This window comes from Carcharhinus amblyrhynchos, chromosome 2, assembly GCF_965287045.1.
Source record: "Carcharhinus amblyrhynchos chromosome 2, sCarAmb.v2.hapA, whole genome shotgun sequence".
NCBI classification, from domain to species: Eukaryota; Metazoa; Chordata; class Chondrichthyes; order Carcharhiniformes; family Carcharhinidae; genus Carcharhinus; species Carcharhinus amblyrhynchos.
This window is the reverse complement of record NC_137325.1, coordinates 115,899,159-115,918,978: the sequence shown is the minus strand read 5'-3', so window position 1 is coordinate 115,918,978 and position 19,820 is coordinate 115,899,159. Positions and strand designations below refer to the sequence as shown.

The 19,820-nt window shown below is 40.0% G+C and overlaps 1 protein-coding gene across 2 annotated transcripts in view; it reads right to left on the bottom strand.

Annotated features, from left to right (window-relative positions):
* The window catches only part of acbd5a (acyl-CoA binding domain containing 5a), a 119,916-nt gene that overhangs the window by 65,493 nt on the left and 34,603 nt on the right, over positions 1-19,820 (bottom strand). For both annotated transcript variants that reach the window (XM_080211618.1, XM_080211627.1), the window contains exon 3: positions 11,197-11,269. In XM_080211618.1, the coding sequence (XP_080067744.1) occupies positions 11,197-11,269 (73 nt within the window). The remainder of the gene's footprint in view (positions 1-11,196; positions 11,270-19,820) is intronic.

The window sequence follows — 19,820 nt, the reverse complement described above, 5'->3', positions numbered from 1 at the left end:
CCTGGAGGAAACTTACACAAACATGAGGAGAATGTGCAAACACCACGCAGACAGTGACCCAAGTTGGGAATCAAACCAGGGTCCCTGCCACTGTGAAGCAGCAGTGCTAACCACTACGTAATAATTCTAAGTTTGCAGGCGACAAATGAGAGTTGTGAGGAGTATCAAAGATACCTCAAGGGGATTTGGAGAGGCTAAGCAAGTGGGCAAATATTTGGCAGCTGGATTACAATGTGGAGAAATATGAAGTTATCTACTAGGGGAGGAAGAACAGAAAGGCAGAGTATTTGTTAAATGGTGAAACATAGAAAATAGGAGCAAGAGGGTCATTGAGCCGATGATCATGGCTGATCCTCAAAGTCAAAACCACACTCCTGTACTCTCCCGGTATTCCTAGATAGCTTTCGAGTCTAAAAATCTATTTTCTTCTTAAATAAATTCTTCTTCCATAAATTCTTCTTCCGTGGTAGAGAATCCTGCACGTTTGTTACCTTCTCAGTGGAGACATTTTCCCTATATCAGTCCTAAGTGGCTTATCCCGTATTCTGAGATTGTGACTCCCCTCCTTGTTCTAGACCACTCAGCCAGAGGAAACAATATTTCTTCATCCAGTCTGTCCAGGTGTGTCAGAATTTTATATGTTTCAATTAGATGCTCTCTTGTTCTTTTAAATTCCAGTGAATACATGCCCAGTCGACCCAATCACCATCATATGACGATCCTGCCATCCCAGGAATCAGTCTGGTGAACCTTTGCTGCTTTCCCTCCATGGCAAATATATCCTTTCTTAGAAAAGTAGATCAAAACTGCACACAATATTTCAAGTGTGGTCTCACAAGGCTCCTTAAAGCTATAGAAAGACATCCTTATTCCTGCACTCGAGTCTTCTTGCAACAAAGGCCAATATATTGTTTGCCTTTCTAACCGCTTGCTGTATCTGCATGTTTTGCTTTTAATGACTGGCATATAATGACACCAAGTCCCTTTATACATCAACATTTTCCAATTGATCACCATTAAAATAATACTCTTGTCATTCTGCTTCTCCATCTGAAGTGGATAATTTCACATTTATCCACATCATACTGCATCAGCCATGTATTTATGTGCCCACTCACTCAGCTTGAAGACTCTTAATATCCTCTTCACCACTCACATTCTCACCAAGTTCTGCGTAATCAGCAAGTTTGGAAATATTACAATTGGTTCCCTCTCTAATGTATATTGTGAATATCTGGGTCTCAAGCACCAATCCCTGCTAGTTACCACCTGCCACTTCAAGAAAAGCCCATTTATTCCTACTTTGATGCCTATCTGCTAACTAATTCTCAATCTACGCTACAATCGCAGGTGCTTTAACTCTGCACATTAACCTCTAATGTAGGACTTAATCAAAAGCTTTCTGAAAATCCAAATACACCACACCCAGTGGTTCAAACCTTATCCATTCTACTAGCTATGTCCTCAAAAAACTCCAATAGGTTTGTCAAACATAACTTCCCTTTCATAAACCTATGTTGACCTTGTTGAATCCCGTTGATATTTTCGAAGTTCTCTGTATTCACATCTTTTATAATAGACTCGAGCATTTCCCTACTATTGATGCGAGGTGAACTGGTCTGCAATTCCCTATTTTCTTCCTCCTTTCTTTTTTAAATGGCAAGGTTACATTTGTTACTCTCATCTGCCAAGATTGCTTCAAATGTTAGGAAGCAAAGGTAGTTTTAGGTAATCAATGTTTGTGTTGTTGGTTATTAAAAATAAGGTGTAGATTTAAGCAAGTTTAATTTGGTGCTTCTGTGTAAGAAAGGGTAAAACTCTAGTTAGATTCATACTAAACAAAGGTGTTTGCACGTATGGGGGCTTTCAATTTCAGCACACTCAGCATCGTCATGAGAGAGTTTATGACTTGAAAAGTAAACAGGAGCTTGGAGAAAGAATGAGATGTTGCTGAGCAGCCAGGGGCTTTGTGAATGTATTTTAATTGACATCATGGCAGCTTAGCAGCGAGAAAGGAAAGATAGCACTCACAACCCTGCTAGAATCAGTGAGGCCATGCAATGGAGTAATAGGCAAGAAAACAAGTGCCAGAAATTAAATAACACATAGTTATGGCAACTAGAAACTGAAGAGAAGTTTCCAGGAAGATTGAAGCAAAAAGGAAACCAGAAACTGGAATCTGAGAAGGGTATAGTTCACTTAAGTTAAAGATAGAACTGGGCATAGCAGGGCTGATGAGGTTAGCTAGAGAAACGCAAGATACTTGAAGCAATCACAAGGTCCTTATTTCCAGTCTTTGAAAAAACAGTACTCTGTGGGGACAGAGTAAATGTAGAAATTTAGATCGATGTGGCGATTCAAGACAAAAGAATACTGAAAGGATCTTTGCCAAACCAGCCGAGAGAAAGCATTGTTTAAAAAAAAAGATTCTTTGAAAGAGGAAAGAGGAGGCGTATATTTTTGAGAGTGGAGTTTGAAAACATGTGTATGAAAGCCAGAGTCCAGTGAGATCAGTTGGTTCACAGTGTAATAATCATTTGGGAAGATTTAAAGGAGCAATTCACAGAAATTTGATTGGGTGGCATCTGCCGCTTGGTTTCAGAGTGGAGTGTATCTGACCACAGTTAGCCTGCTGGATTATAGGGACTGTGTTTCTTGAGAACATTATAGCACACAACATATTTTGTAATCTGTGCACATTTGTGAAGGTAAGGGCTACTATATTATAGTCAAAGTTTTCATGTTTAATTTTTTTTGTTAAAAGCTAATTCCTGCGATTCTGTTCATTCATGTTTTCTAAAAAAAAGATAAAAGCTATGGTTTTTTGAGCCAGTATTCCATTCTGGGACTTTACTTTCCAGTAGTATCAACTGAAATCGTAACACGGAACCGACAGAATTTTGGAAGAATACAACCAATGCATCCACCATTTCCATAGCCACTTATTTTAGGATTTGAGATGTTGATTATCAGGCCCTGGGGATTTATCGACTTTCAGTCCCTTTAATTTCTCCAGCATTACTTTTTTAATAGTACTAATTTCCTTCAGTTCTTCCTTGCTTCCCAAGCATTTGTGTGAAGTTATGTGTGTCTTCCTCCACAAAGTCAGAACTAAAGTAGTTGTTTATTTGCTCTGCCATTTCTTTGTTTGCTATTATAAATTCTCCCATTTTGGACTATAAAGGACCTACATTTGTCTTCATGAATCTTTTCCTTTTTAGATACTCATAGAAGCTTTTAACGTCTGATATTATGCTACTTGCAAGTTTACTCTTAATCTTTTAGTCCTTCCAATCATCAGTCTTGCTACTTTTCCTTGCAATTTTAGATAAATCCTCTTTGATTCAGTCCTTAACTTATCTTTAATCTAACCTTAATTTATTTTGTTAGCCATGGTTGGGCTACTTTTGTGTTTTTTCTGCCAGAAAAGAATATACAACTTGCAATGCAATAAGAGGCTGGGAGGCGTTGAACTGCAAAAGAACTTGGGTATTCTTGGTCATGGATCTCTAAAAGCTAACATGTAGGTAGAACAAGCAATTAGGAAGGCAAAAAGTATGTTGACCTTTATTGCATAGGATTTGAGCACAGGAGTAAAGATGCCTTGCTGCAATTATATAAAGCTTTGGTGAAACTTCACCTGGAGTATTTATTGCATGTAGTTTTTGTCACCTTACCTAAGAAAAGATAGACTTGCCATAGAGGGAGTGGAATAAATTCTTGGGATGAAGAGATTGAGGAGTTATTAAATAGTCGGAGTCTTTATCCTCAGGAGTGTTGAGGGGTAAGAGGTGATCACATTCAAACATACAGAATTCTTACAGGGCACAACAGGATAGATACAAGACGTTAACCATGCTGGGATTAAGAAGCAGGAGACACATTCCCAGAATATGAGATATGCCATTTAGGACAGAGGTGAAGATGTCGGAGGGGATGGTGGAAGCAGATTCTACGACAGTGTTCAAGAGACATCTGGATAGGCAGATACATAAATAGGCAGGGAATAGAGGAAAATAGACCACATAGTGGCAAGAAAATATTAGATTAGAAAGTTACCTGTGTTGACACAGACTTGGTGGGCTGAAGGGCCTGTTCCTATGCTGTACTGTTCTTTGAATTCTGATTGCCCTAATTGCCTAGAGTTTGCTAACAGCAGCATTTTTTGGTATCCTCTCATAAATTGAAACCAGACCACCCTCTTAAACTTCATCCATCCCATGGTGGCATAATCACCATGCATTCACCACCCTGTGTGTGAAAGACTTGCCCCTTACATCTCTTTTAAAACGTTCCCCCTCTCACTTTCAACCTATCCCTCAAGTAATTGATCCTTTGGTCCTCGGAAAAAGACTCTAGACTATCCATTCTATCCAAGCCTGCCATAATCTTGTAAACCTCTATCAGGTCCCCTCTCAATCTCTGACACTCCAATGAAAACAATTCAAGTTTGTTCAACCTTTCTTCATCATCCATATCCTCCAAACTAGGCAACATCCCGGTAATTTTTTTCTGCACTCTTTCCAATGCATTAACATCCTTCTGGTAGTGTGGCAACCAGAATTGTGCACAATACTCCAAATGCGGCCTAACCAAATTCCTGGGGAGCCGTGGTGGAGGAAGGCCACTTGTTCCTTGCTGGAGGCAGTTAGGGCTCAGGGAAGCCCTATGGGCTATCTGCAGCTTGCTGCAACTGGGAAGCTGGAGTTTGAAGGAACCTGGGGCAGTGCCATTTTATTGAAGCTAGCGGTCTGTGAAAGAGCTGGAAGTGTGCCAGTAACTCAAGGCAGGAATGCAGCTTTGTACACAGTTTCAGTAGAAGAGATTGAAATATTGGGAAGCGGTCAGTCATCGAGGCCACACAGTGGTTTTTGCGGAAATTCTTGATCTTCAAAAATATGATGAAATCCGACATAAGGGGGACAGCGTTTTCATGGGATTCTGTGACTCAGTGGCCACTGACGTTTTGGTGGGTTGCTGAAAAATCTGTGGGAACGCATTTGTCATTTAATGTGGAACACTGAATGTAGTTTACCTGTTAATTTATATATACCTCATTAATTCTGAATGTTAGAGTATTAGGTAGTGTTGATTGTTTTACTTTTCCGATTTGTAGTAAAGTTTATTTTTTGTTTAAAGCCATGGATTCTTGCGCTTTTATTGTCTTAAATGGGTAAACTGGAATTTTTAAACTTCAGGCGGGATCTTCCAGCCACGCTCACCCTAAGGTTGGAAAATCCTGCCAGAGATCAACTACCTTTCCTGTGAAGGGCGGGACAGTAAAAATCCCCCTTCGTCTCATTTAAACAAAAATGTTACTGGTCCCTAAACGGATTGTAACAATATACTTAGAGTAACTAGTGAAAGTAAAAATGTGTGTTTTGTGAAATTTAATGTTCCATAAGAATCCCTACAGTACAGTACAGTACAGAAAGAAGCCATTTGGCCCATCGAGTCTGCACTGAGCACAATCCCACCCAGGCCCTATTCCCATTACCCACATATTTAATCTGTTAATCCCGTGAATTTAGCATGGCCAATCCACCTAACCTGCACACCTTTGGAGTGTGGGAAGAAACCAGAGCACCTGGAGGAAACCCACGCAGACACGAGAATTGCCACCTCCACACAGTGTGTCACTTCAAGCAGTGACCCAAGGCCGGAATTAAACCCAGATTCCTGGCGCTGTGAGGCAGCAGTGCTAACTACTGTGCCATCGTACCACTCTGCTGAAATGGTTTTTCTTGAGCTACATAGGCGCCAAGCTCTGAAATTCTTTCCATTAACTTCTCTGTCTCTCACCTTCTTCAGAATCTGCTTTAAAATGAGTCTCTTTGGCTAAATTCTTAGTCAGCCATCCTAATTCTGCCACCATTAGCTCTTTGTCTAATTACACTGGGTTTGTTTTCCTGTAATAATGTTGCAATACTTTTCAATGTATCCCGATACATGTGACAATAATAAATCAAATCAAAATCAACATAATTGCAAGTTGCTTTCAAAAAGCAAAAACTGATTTTGTACAAACTCTTGATCAAAAACATGATCAAAGAAAATTTTCATTGAAGGAAATCAATTTGAGATGTTAATAGGAGCAAATAATTAACTTGCACTTTAGTACAGATGCCCACATTTTGTTTCAGCTACACTACTGAATAACTGACGAGTACAATCCTTTGAAATACAAAACGATGCATTCCCAGTACATTTGCACATAGTTCTAATAAAAGCATGAACTCAGTTACAAAATTAATCGCAGTGTAATACTTCCAAAAAAGGCCAGGGGCCTGTTGCAGAAAGCAAGCCAAGCGAAAACAGTAAAGACACTAAAATGTTGTACAACTTTGGCAAGAACAGGTGTGGACAACAGTGATTTCATATTGATTAGAACCAGATTTGCTACAAGTTATATTCTAAAATCATTCAAGGCTTCAGGTATAGAGAAACTGAAATAATCTTGGCACTCTTCTGCGTGACTTTTGAATTTTAAGTTCTTTTATGACACTGCGCAGTATAAAACCTGGAATAAATACACCCTTGCTCCATGCAGCATTTTGTTACTACTGAAAGTAGCAAATTACAGTTTGATTTGGGAAGGAAAAGTAAGAAAAATTTCATAGTTGCAGAAACGTCTTGGTCTCCAACTTGTCGAGGTTTGGTTCAGTATTACCAATTTATTTATTCTGTTTGGCTGGAAGATGAAATAGTAGCCTGCCATCAGTAGAGTATTTTAAAACAAATTCTGTCAAAATGGCACATCTTGTCGGGTACTGCCTTTAAATATATCGCGGTTCAAGTAGGAAACTGAGAGAACAAGCACAAACAAAACTCTGCATTTTGAGCTTAAAAACAAACATACACACTAGCTTCTGCCATGCCAATTTTCTCAGGTCAACTCAGGACAGCTAAAAATAAGTTACTGAGATAACATACAAGCACAGAAAACAGTGTTAGTTCTTAGGGACGTAAACAGTGAGAAAATCAAAAAAGACTTACCCTCATTCTCAAATACTAAGAAGGACCCAAGACCATTAAAAAGACAAACACACTACAAAGGACACAATAAAGTTGAGTTGGAGCATGTTTAAGTTGTACTCCAGCTATTTTGCTTCTAGATATCTTTTAAAAAGAAATTTCTTGTCTCTTCAAAAACAAACATCATCACTTCCTTCCTCAAGAAGAACAGTCTTGACCCTATACTGGTTGCAATGACTGCCCCATGTCTGCATTCTGCAATAAGGAAAGGGCAATAAATGGTGCCTCATCAGGAATGCCCACCTTCCATCAAAGGATAAAAAAAATCCCATTCAGGAGTTCCTTTGATACAAATAAAATTTATATCCGTTCCAAAAAATGTAATTAAAAGTGTAATTCTACTTCATATTCTCCAAGTTGGAGTGTACTGGCAACAGCAAGTGTGCATCAAAATTAAATTTTCTTATCCCAGGAAAGTGAACCTGGCAAGAGCTGCCTCCAATCCACCAAAGAGCAGGACATTTGATTCTGAACTGTGCTATTTCAAGTACAGCCATCTGTCCACACCATGGAGAACTGTAAAGTGAAAGATGATGAATTATAACCAGAATTAACTTTACATTGGAAAGGATAATCTTTTCTTGGAACAAAACATGAGAATAAAGGTGGTGATGCGAAATTTTACAAGATTTTAAACATCCATGACAGAAAGTGAAGTTGTACAGCCTTAAGTACAATTATTGTTTCAAATGTAAGAAAGCTCGGATCCAGTCAAAATATTTTTTTTTGTTGTTCAAGAGTTATAAAGTTTATCAACTATTTTCATTTAGTGCTGTTTGAAATGGGACAAGCTGTAATTTATACTGTACTGTTGTAATGCTGAAGGTCAGATAATTAAGTTGTTTGGACACGTCTGTGCCAGGTTTTATGAATGTATTGATAATATGTCACTAATTTTGTTCCAGCAGGACACATATGCATTTAGTGCTAGTATATCTACAGTAAGTCTTTTAAATACAACAAAAGCAAATTTCAGAGAAGTTCTTGATCCAAACTGATCAACTAGAATCATTTAGTCAAATGTACAAAAAGATAAAAATTCTGTACAATTTGCAAAATGCTTATTTACATCTTTCTATTAAGTGGCAATCCAAAACAGGATTGCCTTTAACACTGAGGCACAAACGTAGGTAATAAAGACAATAGGTTTTCAAACTACAGGAACAGAAATAGATTTTTCAGCTTTGTGCCTGTCATACCAGTCAGTCAGATCATGACTGATCTTAGAATAGAACCCCTACAGTGCAGGAGGTGGCTATTTGGTCCATCATGCCTGCACCTGTGCATGCACAATCCCACCCTGGCCCCTTAAATCCTCATATTTACCCTGCTAATTCCTTTGATCCCGTAAACCTCAATTGCCTTTCCTAACAAAAATCTCTATGAATCTAGGCTCAACAGCCATCTGGGTCAACTTCCATTATCCTTTGTAAGAAGAGATGTTTCTTGACATCTCCTCCGAACGGCCTAGCTCTAATTTTGGTTACGTCTCTTTGTTCTACACTCATTCACCAGATGAAATCATTTCTCTCCATCCACCATGTGAATTCAATTAATCATTAATTAAAGTCAATTAATAAATTCAATTAAACACTGATATTAAATCATCACTTAATCTCTTATACTGAAGGGAATATGAACCTATTCTGGGCAACCTCTCCTACAATTTGCCACTTTCAGTCCTAATATCATTCTGCTCAACCTACACTGTATCCACTCCAAGGTCAATAATTTTTCCCAACTTGCAGTGCCCAGAACTGAATGGAATAACAGATGCGTTCTAAACAGAGATTTATACAACTGTAACATAACTGCCAATCCTTTGTATTCCAGCCCCCTTGAGATAAAGGCCAAAATTCCATTAGACCTTTTTTTTGTACATGTCCACTCACTTTTAGTGGTTTCTGTACTTGGCTCTCACAAATTTCTCTGCTGTTCCACAATTCTTAGATTTACACCATTTAAAAAATATTCTAATCTTTGTTGGGTTCCAAGTGGATGACCTCATACTTAACAATACTGAATTCAAAATGTCACAGTTTTGTCTGCTCACTTAATCCAGGCACATTCCTTTGCAACTTTCCCATCTGCACTATTCACTGTGCCAATTAACTGAATGTTGTCAAAAAAAACTTAAATGAAAGAATACAGAGCCATATATCTAAGTAATGTTTAATCATTGAAAAGCAGAACCCCTGGGGAGATCCCAGGGCATCACTAATGACATCTTGCTAAACTGAGAAAATACCCATTATTGTTACATTGTCTCCGACCTCCGAACCAATTTCCTACCCACATCAATCAATTGCTTCAATTCTGCTAACAGTCTCTATTGAACCTTATCTACCGTTGTTTGGAATCCTATATTAAGAACATCCGCAGACACTTGCTTAGTTATCACATTAACTATTGCCTCAAAATACTTAATTACGTTTGTTAGTCATGACTTTAAATGAGCAAGTCTCGTTAATCAGTTCATGTTTGTCCAAGTGTTCAGTTACTTTCTCCCCAGGAATATATTACAGTAGATATTAGACTAAAAAAAATCTGTAATTAGAAGTCTAACAATGACCGTGAAACCATTGCCAATTGCTGTAAAAGCCAATCTGGTTCACTAATAGAGAAGTCCTTTATGGAAGGAAATGTACCATTTTTAACTGGTCTGGCTTGCATGTGACTCCAAATCCACAGCAGTATGGTTGACTGTTAAATAGCCTCTGGAATGGCCAATTAAAGGGCATTTAGGGATGAGCAGCGAATGTTGTCCTAGCTAGCAACACCCACATCCCATGAATGAATAAAGAAAATGATCATTTTCTATTTTGTCACTGCTACCCTAGTATTGGCAATTTTCTAATTCAGGGGATCAATATCCAAATCAGAGAGAGTTCTAGAAGGGCATGACTAAATAATCTAAATTATCCTAGCCTATTTCTTCAACAAGACGTAATAGCAAAAATATCAGGCCTTAGTGATTTCCTTAGTCTTTAGTTTTCCAATCTTATATTCAATCTAGTAACTTCCTCTCCTTTATTTATTTTTACATTTCCATATATAGTTGATACTTAAAATCCTTAACTGTGAAGATCAATACAAAGTTTTAGCACATATCCAATTTCTTGATTTTCTAATTTTTTTTGGAATCTGTGGACTCGGACTAAAAGGGGATCCCAGAAGTTACCCAAACTTGTCAATTTATTTATTCACTTAGAACATAAGAACATAAGAAATAGGAGCAGGAGTAGGCCATCTAGCCCTTCGAGCCTGCCCCGCCATTCAATAAGATCATGACTGATCTGTCGTGGCTCAGTTCCACATTCCCGCCCTCTCCCCATAACCCTTAATCCCCTCGCTTATCAAAAACCCATCAACCCGCATCTTAAAAATATTTAGCGAGGCAGCCTCCACCACTTCAACGGGCAGAGAATTCCAGAGATTCACCACCCTTTGAGTGAAGAAGTTCCTCCTCAACTCCGTTCTAAACCGCCCCCCCTTTATCTTGAGGCTGTGCCCCCTAGTCCTACTGTCTTTTTTGAGCACCTCTATCCTATCCATCCCATTCATCATCTTATACGTCTCAATGAGATCTCCCCTCATTCTTCTAAACTCTAACGAGTACAAGCCTAGTTTATTCAGCCTCTCCTCATAGCTCAACCCCCTCAACTCTGGTATCAGCCGAGTAAACCTCCTCTGCACTCCCTCCAAGGCCAAAATATCCTTGCGTAAGTGTGGCGACCAAAACTGCACACAGTACTCCAGCTGCAGCCTCACCAATGCCCTATACAGCTGCAGCAAGACCTCCCTACTTTTATATTCAATCCCCCTCGCTATGAAGGCCAGCATCCCATTAGCCTTCCTGACCATCTGCTGCACCTGCAGGCTGGGTTTTTGCGACTCATGCACAAGGACCCCGAGGTCCCTCTGCACCGTCGCCTGCTGCAGTTTTTCGCCTTATTCGCAAGTTGTTGCTGTTATTCTATTAAAAGCAGCTTGCTCAGCAATAACGCTGTCTTTCCTGGGATATCACATTCACTCTTTCTGAAACTACTGAAGTTCTCTGGGCCATTTACAGGAGTCCCTCAAAAAATAAGTAAATAACTGATGCAACAGATCACTGTATTAAACAACAGCTTTAAAAACCCATGTCACAATTTATCCTACCTTTTTCATTTCCTCAACATAGGCAATCATGGCTTCCTCTTTGGTCATGTCTCCCAAGGAATTCCAAGCATCCCTGTAACAAACACAGAAAAGAATTTTAGTTAATGGCCTATGACAAAATGTAAACTAAGTTTTAAGCTCCAATCACTCTAAGCCACACCTAGCTTTTAAACTTAACCTTCAGTGCCAAGAGATGATTTACTGTGATAACTGTTAAGCAAATTAAGATCTAACAGGAAACACCCAATTTGTCAAACAAACTTGGCTGCTCGTCTTTTTCCCCAATCTGGGCTCTCAAGTGACACAGCGATTCCTGCATTAGAGGCAGCTGAGAGAAGGCTTACTAGGTTTATTCCTGGGGTGCCACACCTGCGCAAAGATATTTTGGCCTTGGAGGGAGTGCAGAGGAGGTTTACTAGGCTGATACCAGAGTTGAGGGGGTTGAGCTATGAGGAGAGGCTGAATAAACTAGGCTTGTACTCGTTAGAGTTTAGAAGAACGAGGGGAGATCTCATTGAGACGTGTAAGATGATGAATGGGATGGATAGGATAGAGGTGCTCAAAAAAGACAGTAGGACTAGGGGGCACAGCCTCAAGATAAAGGGGGGGCGGTTTAGAACGGAGTTGAGGAGGAACTTCTTCACTCAAAGGGTGGTGAATCTCTGGAATTCTCTGCCCGTTGAAGTGGTGGAGGCTGCCTCGCTAAATATTTTTAAGACGCGGGTTGATGGGTTTTTGATAAGAGAGGGGATTAAGGGTTATGGGGAGAGGGCGGGAAAGTGGAACTGAGCAGCGACAGATCAGCCATGATCTTATTGAATGGCGGAGCAGGCTCGAAGGGCTAGATGGCCTACTCCTGCTTCTATTTCTTATGTTCTTATTATGTTCTTATGAAGAGGTTAAGAAACATTGAGCAGATGCAGCCAAAGTTATTGGAGTTTCGAAGAACGAGAAGTGATTTTATTGAAACAGGTAAGCCTGGTTGGGATCGTTGTCAGTGCAGACCCGATGGGTCAAATGGCCTCCTTCTGCACTGCAGGGATTCTACGAAAATTCTGTAGGGTTTCAACAAATTAATCGTTGAGATATTTCTTCGTAAGAGGAATGTGTAGGGGTATCTGAAGCAAGGGATATGAATAAGGCATCACCTTTTAAGACATAGATGAGGAGAAATTTCTTCTCTCAGAGGATCATGAATCTCAAGTTCTTCTGTTCAGATTCAATCCAACCAAAAAATTTAGGCAGAATGAATTTATGTTTCTAATGATCAAATTCTTTAAATATTGAAATAAAGACATACGTTCTTTTAGATTTCAAACTTTTCCATCATCCAACAAAGTACAACAATTCTCAGTCCTTATTTGTTTCCAAACATATACAAGCTGTCTCCAGTAACAGTCAACACATAACAACATTAAAAGCTAAAAGAACTTACAATAACAACATATATGCAAAAGAAAAAACACATTGGAAGTTACCCTGTTGCACCACTGAGTAGAAGGAATGGAGTACCCCAGTACTCCATATGTAGCTTCTCCAGAGAATCAAACAAGGACAGCAAAATTGAAAAAATTCACAAACTATCTTTTAGGACATTCCAAAACCAATACAGAGCCAATGAATTATTTCTGAAGTATAGTTAATATGGCAGATAATTTTGCACAAAAAGTCCCACAGACACAAGATAATCTAGTTCAGTGATGCTGGGTAAGGGGGTCAATATTGTTAAGGGCACTGGGCAGACTTCTTTGCTCCACTTTGAATAGACATGTGATCTTACAAGTCCAACTGAAAGAGGTGTCGTAAACAAAAGACAGCATATAACAATACAGCACTTCCTCAGTACTGTGCAAAAGTGGCAACCTAGATTCACTGGAGTGAATGCAAAATCATGACCTTCTACCTCAAAAGGTAAGAGTGCTAACCTTGATGCCAAAAGGATATAGTCTGTATTTCTCTTGCACTCCTCCACGATGTACTCAGAGTATTAATTAGCACAAGTTACAAATATATTACCTCTTGAAAGACAGGAACAGACAGAAAAGAAGTGATTCATAAACATCTACCTCATTATCACAAATTATGTATGTATACATGTCAAGAAGCTGGTCTTAAGACAAAATGATCAGAACTAAAATGTGACATTTGTAAGATAAATTTGGAATGTCGCTGCAAAAATCACTGATTATTGCAAGATGCTGCAGGGTTCAGACTCCCATTCTTCAAATTTATTCTTGGGATTTTGATAAGGTATTTATTCCCCATTACTAATTGCCCCAATATTATTAATAGTCATATACAGGCTGGAATATGTATGGGTGGCATTTCCTTTTCGTAAAAGGATATTTGGGAAGAAATTGATTCACAATTCAACACCTTGCACAGTTATTTAAAAAAAAATAACTTCACAACTAATCATGGTGGTTTTGAACCCTGGAAATCTAGCACCATGCACATTAGAACTATCTTATGCCCATTGTGGCTTGGTATTTGCCAGGATTAGAGCAACCTTTAAGGTACCCCATCATTCTTTTCTCCTACTTCCTGAAGATATTTACCATTCTGCCATGACTAGGTACCCTATGATAAATTGCCCAATTGGTAATCCATGTACAAACATTAGCTTGAGGTTACTGAATTGTGAGACGCGTCATATTGAACTTAATCTTGACCATCATTTTACATTTTTACTGAAGGCACAGATCAGCCATGAAAACCATTGTAAATTTTGTCCTTAACCTTAGCCGTTGAGGCCAATTCTAAGTACCCTTACTGCAATCCCTGCTGATATTAACTAGCTCAATGAGGTTCATTCAGCTCTGATGTATTAAGCAGCTGAGTCATTAGGAGAACTAATGAGAAACCTACTGTACTCCTTAGATACCTACGACTGTGTGGTCTAATTCCCCTCCAACTCGATTTTCAAGTTTGTTGACGACACCAGTGGTTGGATTTCCAACAATGACGAGAGTACAGGAATGGGATAGAGAATTGGTGAACTGGTGCGACGACAATAATCTCTCCCTCAATGTCAACAAATTGAAGGAGATTGTCAACAACTTCAGGATGTGTAGTGGAGAACATGTCCCTGTCTACATCAACAGGGATGAAGTAGAAATGGTCAAAAGCTTCAGGTTTTTAAGACGTCCAGATCACCAACAACCTGCCCTGGTCTCCCCATGATGACACTAAAGTTAAGAAAGCCCACCAACACCTCCACTTCCTCAGAAGACCAAGGAAATTTGGCATGTCAGCTACGACTCATCAATATTTACAGATGCATTCTTGGTATGACTCTTGCTCTGCCCAAGACTGCAAGAATCTAGAAAAGGTCATGAATGTAGCCCAATCCATCATGCAAACCAACCTCCCTTCCATTGACTTTGTCTACATATCCCACTGCCTTGGAAAAGCAGCCAGCATAATTAAAGGACCCCACTCTTCCATCAGGAAAAAGATACAAAAGTCTGGGGTCACGTTCAACCAACTCAAGAACAGCTTCTCCCCTGCTTTTAAATGGGCCTGCTTCACATTAAGTTGAACTTTCTCCACACCCTAGCTATGCCTATAACACCACATACTGCATTATCTCCTTTCCTTCTCCATGTACAGTATGCTTTGTCTGTTGAGCGCGCAAGAAACAATACTTTTCACTATATACTAATACATATGACAATAATAAATCAAATCAAAAAAACCTCAAGGTTGCATTCAGAAGAAAAATATTTAGGACATATGCAGTGTTAAAAGCCATAAACGCACCAAAAAAAAATTAAATGAATAGTGAGAAACTTTTTCTGAGAGATATCTCAGGAAGACTCTTCGATATCACAGCCAGAGCACTGAGAGATCATATTTGGCCTTAGGCTTCTTGCATAATCAGTTATCAGTGAAGGATTTGCATGATTTCACAGATTTAGGCTTGACTGTTCATTGTTACATTCTTACTTGACTTTACACACTATTTAGTATTTGCATTACAGCTGCCTTTGTTATCCAAATTTCATTCCACATAGTTTGGCAAATCCCCTCTCAGTTTAGCAATAGCCAAACAATGAAAGGACTATCAGATAAGCAAGCCATGCAATAAGGTCTTTGTGAGGTAGGAAAAAAAACGCAAAATTATATTCTTAGTTTCTACTACAACCTATGAAGATCATCTCCTCTCACGTAATGAGTATTTCCAAGAGAACAAGGGACCAGAAATTTACAACAACCTCAATTTCCAAAACACCATTCCAAGGTGCTACATAAGAGCATTATAAAAGAAAGTGTGATGTTAGTCTACCTTTAATATATTTTTTAATCATGTTCTCTGCAGTTGTAAGCAGACCTTTCCAGTTTTTTTCCCCCTCGTTGTTGCCGGGCCATCTACTAGAAGTCTTTTTATTGCTACTTCAATAACTTCAATGGGGTTTTGTTTAATTTTACTCTGGGGTCTTTTATGACCTTGCGTTGTGAGGGGGAAGATTGATTAAGAAGTCAAAGTCAGGTGGTTACTTCCCAGTGAAAAAAAACTAAGAATCCATTTTCAGTTTTTTAGCTTAGAAGAGGGTGGACATCAAGCTGAAAATAAGTGTTTCTCTTTCTCCTTGGTTTTGGAAATTCTGTGGTGAGCTGGAAGGTTCCTGACCTTCCTGGAGTAGAGAATCTGCTATTGGTGGTTGGCTTAACGAGAGTCTGCCTGGTATTTTGGGAAGCTGTTGACTCCAAGCTTGTCTTGTCTGTGCTTCAAGAGAACTGCAGCATTTAACCAAAGGACTAATTTCCAGTATCACGTGAGCACTAGTCTTTGCAGTGTTAAACCTGAGGCAAAGGTTCTGTTCATAGGATTTGTTTTGTTGGAACAGTGTTTAGCAGTGAAAGTTAATACAATATCATATTTTTTTTTGTTTGTAATTGGTAAAAATTATTGATCTTTTTCTACGCGTTAACTGTATTCTTAAATAAACTTTGATAAAAGCTCCCTTGTGGGTTATTTGAATCATACCAAAGTGAAAGATCTCTTGCTCACCCTGGCCAAATTCAAAGTGCAAGACGTATGATTCAGACGGACTTCATAAAAGACTTCAGAGTTTCTGACCTGAATTATAACAGAAGTATGAAACCAGGCCACATTAAGGAGATAAGGAGGCATGTTTAAAGGAGTCTGAAAAGAGGAAAGTGAAGTCAAAGGTAAACAGGTGTAGGGAGGGAATTCTAGACCTTAGGGACTAGGCAGCTGAAAGCATAGCCCCCATGATGAAACTATGTTAATGATTGCACTCAAGAGTCCAGATGCACTCAGCTGTGCAGCTGATGTAATTTATGTGAATTTCAGCAAAGCCTTTTGACAAGGTCCCACATAGGAGACTTATAAAAAGAAGGCAAATGCACATAGGATACATAGTATTCACTGATATCTTCAACCTCTCTTTACAACAATTTGAGGTCCTTATCTGTTTCAGGATGATGACCATCATCTGGTACCCAAGAAAAAACAAGCAGTGTGCCTTAATGACTATCGACTGGTGGCTCTAACATCCATTATTATAAAGTGCTTTGAAAGGCTAGTCATGACACGAATCAATTCCAGCTTCCCGGACTATCTGGATCCACTACAGTTTGCCTACCACTGCAACAGATTCACAGCAGACGCCAATTCCCTGGCCCTGCAATCAACCCTGGAACACCTCGATAACAAGGACACCTATATCAGACTCCTATTTGTTCACTACAGCTCAGCCTTCAACATTATTCTTCCCACGAAAATCATCCTCAAACTTCATGGCCTGGGCCTCGGCACCTCCCTCTGCGACTGGATCCTGAACTTCCTAACTCACAGACCACAATCAGTAAGGATAGGCAACAATACCTCCTCCACGATCATCTTCAACATCAGTGCCCCACAAGGCTGTGTTCTCAGCCTCTTACTGTACTCCTTATACACCTATGACTGTGTGACCAAATTCCGCTCCAATTCAATTTTTCAAGTTTGCTGACGACACTACAGTAAGTGGATTGGATCTCAAACAATGATGAGATAGACTACAGGAACGTGATAAAGAATCTGGTGAACTGGTGCAGCAACAATAATCTCTCCCTCAATGACAACAAAACGAAGGAGATCGTCATTGATTTCGGGAAGCATAAAGAAGAACACACCCCTGTTCACATCAATGGGGATGAAATAGAAAGGATTGAGAGCTTCAAGTTTTTAGGTGTCCAGATCATCAACAACCTGTCCTGGTTCCCTCATGCCAACACTATAGTTACAAAAGCTCACCAACACCTCTACTTTCTCAGAAGACTAAGGAAATTTGGCATGGCAGCTACAACTCTCACCAACTTTTACAGATGCACCATAGAAAGCATTCTTTCTGGTTGTATCACAGCTTGGTACGGCTCCTGCTGTGCCCAGGACCGCAAGGAACTACAAAAGGTCATGAATGTAGCCCAATCCATTATGCAAACTAGCCCTCCATCCATTGACTCTGTTTGCACTCCCTGCTGCCTCAGCAAAGCAGCCAGCATAATTACGGAGTTCACGCACCCCAAACATTCTCTCGTTCACTTCTTTCATCGGGAAAAAGATACAAAAGTCTGAGGTCACGTACCAATCAACTCAAGAACATTTTCTTCCCTGCTATGATAGACTTTTAAATGGACTTACCTTGCATTAAGTTGATCTTTCTCTGCACCATATCTATGACTGTAAGACTACATTCTGCACGCTCTCATTTCCTTCTTTATGAACAGTGTGTTTTGTCTGTTTAGCTTGCAAGAAACAATACTTTTCACTGTATGCTAATACATGTGTCAATAATAAATCAAATCAATACTTTGAGGAGGTGCATTCAAAATTGGCTTAGTTGTAAGAAATGGAAGTTGATGACTGAAGGCATTTTAAAGACTGGAAGCCACTGTCCAGGGACAAGTGAAAGGGTGCAGGGAGAGGTCCCACGAAGAGTCTCAGGTGAGGAGCAGCAACATGGAACAGGAACAAATCCTAGTTAAGTCACAAAAGGGAGGAGCAGAGAAAAAGGTTCCTGTGGAGAACGGACTGAAGTGGGCCAGGGAAAAACCCTAAAAACCCAAGAAGACAGCCAAAGATTGGTGACTCCATGCTGTGGGCGGGTGGGGGGAAAAGGTATCCCTTTGGAGTCATACCACTCTGTTTGGCATGGCCAGAGAGCTGAAATCTTCCTTGTAAGCTAATGCTTGAATGTACTCAGGAATCAGATTAAATCCTGCCAGGTGAGCTATCATTGTATCTACCCATGTTGGAGCAGCTTTTAAGGTGAAGACTGGAAACCTTTGTGAGAAAGTCGAAGTTTCAGTGAGATTGATTGACTTGGTTAACTTCTGGGTGGGCTGTTGAAAAATCCATGGAATCTGTTTTAGCCACATTTGGCATTTATTGTGCGTTGATTGTTTGCCTATTGATCCACAAGTATCTCATTTACCATGTACATTAGAGTACAAGACAGATATTGCACTTTGTTTTATCTTTTCCAACCTTTCCTTTTGTACACTTCAAACACAATTGTTATTGCTCTGAACCAGATCTCACCAACAATTTGGGGTCTGACCAATGTTCATAACATGAGTATCCATCAAGCTCCTGACATGTGCTTTGATGGACGGAGTTTGAGTAGTGAAAAGGGGAGTAATTTGCAGCAGAATTACTAGCCTCTGATCTGTTCTTGGAGCCAAAGCATTCATTTGGATGATCCAATTAAGTTTCTGGGCAATGGTAACCTTCAAGATGTTAACAGTGGGCGATTCAGTGAATGTAATGCCATTCAATGTCAAAGAGAGATGGTTGGATTCTATCTTGTTGGAGATGATTATTGCCTGGCACTTGAGAAGTGCAAATGCTACTTGGCATTTATCAGTTTAAGTCTGAATTTTGTGTAGGTTTTGCTGCACATGGACAATGATTGGTTAAGTGTCTGAGGAGTTGCAGAAGGTGAACATGTTTGCAGATGATTGCACAATCCTCTCTTGATCTTATTATTGGTGAAGCTACTTAAGATGGTTCAGCCTATATCACTATCTTGAAGAACTATAGCGATGCCGTGGGACTGAGATTATTAACCTCAAAAATCACAACCTGTCCTGTGTCCCCACGCCCTCTGCAGGCCCTTCCCCCTAGATCCCACCCCTTGGCTCTGCCCTCTTGACCCCTAGGCCCTGCGCCCTTGGCAGTGCCAAGGTGCCCCTGGACATGGACACTTTGCCCCTTGAGCAGTGCCAGGGGCACAGGCTGGCACTGCCAGCATGCCCATGCACAGGGGGCACCATCACCCCCAGTGCCCGATTACCCCCCCCTTCACTCCAGCAGGCTCTCCTGCTAGTTCCTCGCAAATAGGGAGATACTCTAAACCCCACTGGAGTGAAATACTCCTGGTGGGGTGGGAGATGCTATCGGGCTCGGAAAATTCTGTTCCAGGTCTGACAGACATTTTAAAAATATTTAAATTACTTACCTTTCTTCCCATCAGTTTTCAACACGGTCCCAAATGCGTCTGTTCCCTGGCTGTGGGAGATGCGTGTGCTTTGGGAACGCATGTGTGAATCCTGCGAAATGGTCGACATGCAGACGTATTTTGGCATGTCGGAATGGGAGAATCGGGCCCCAA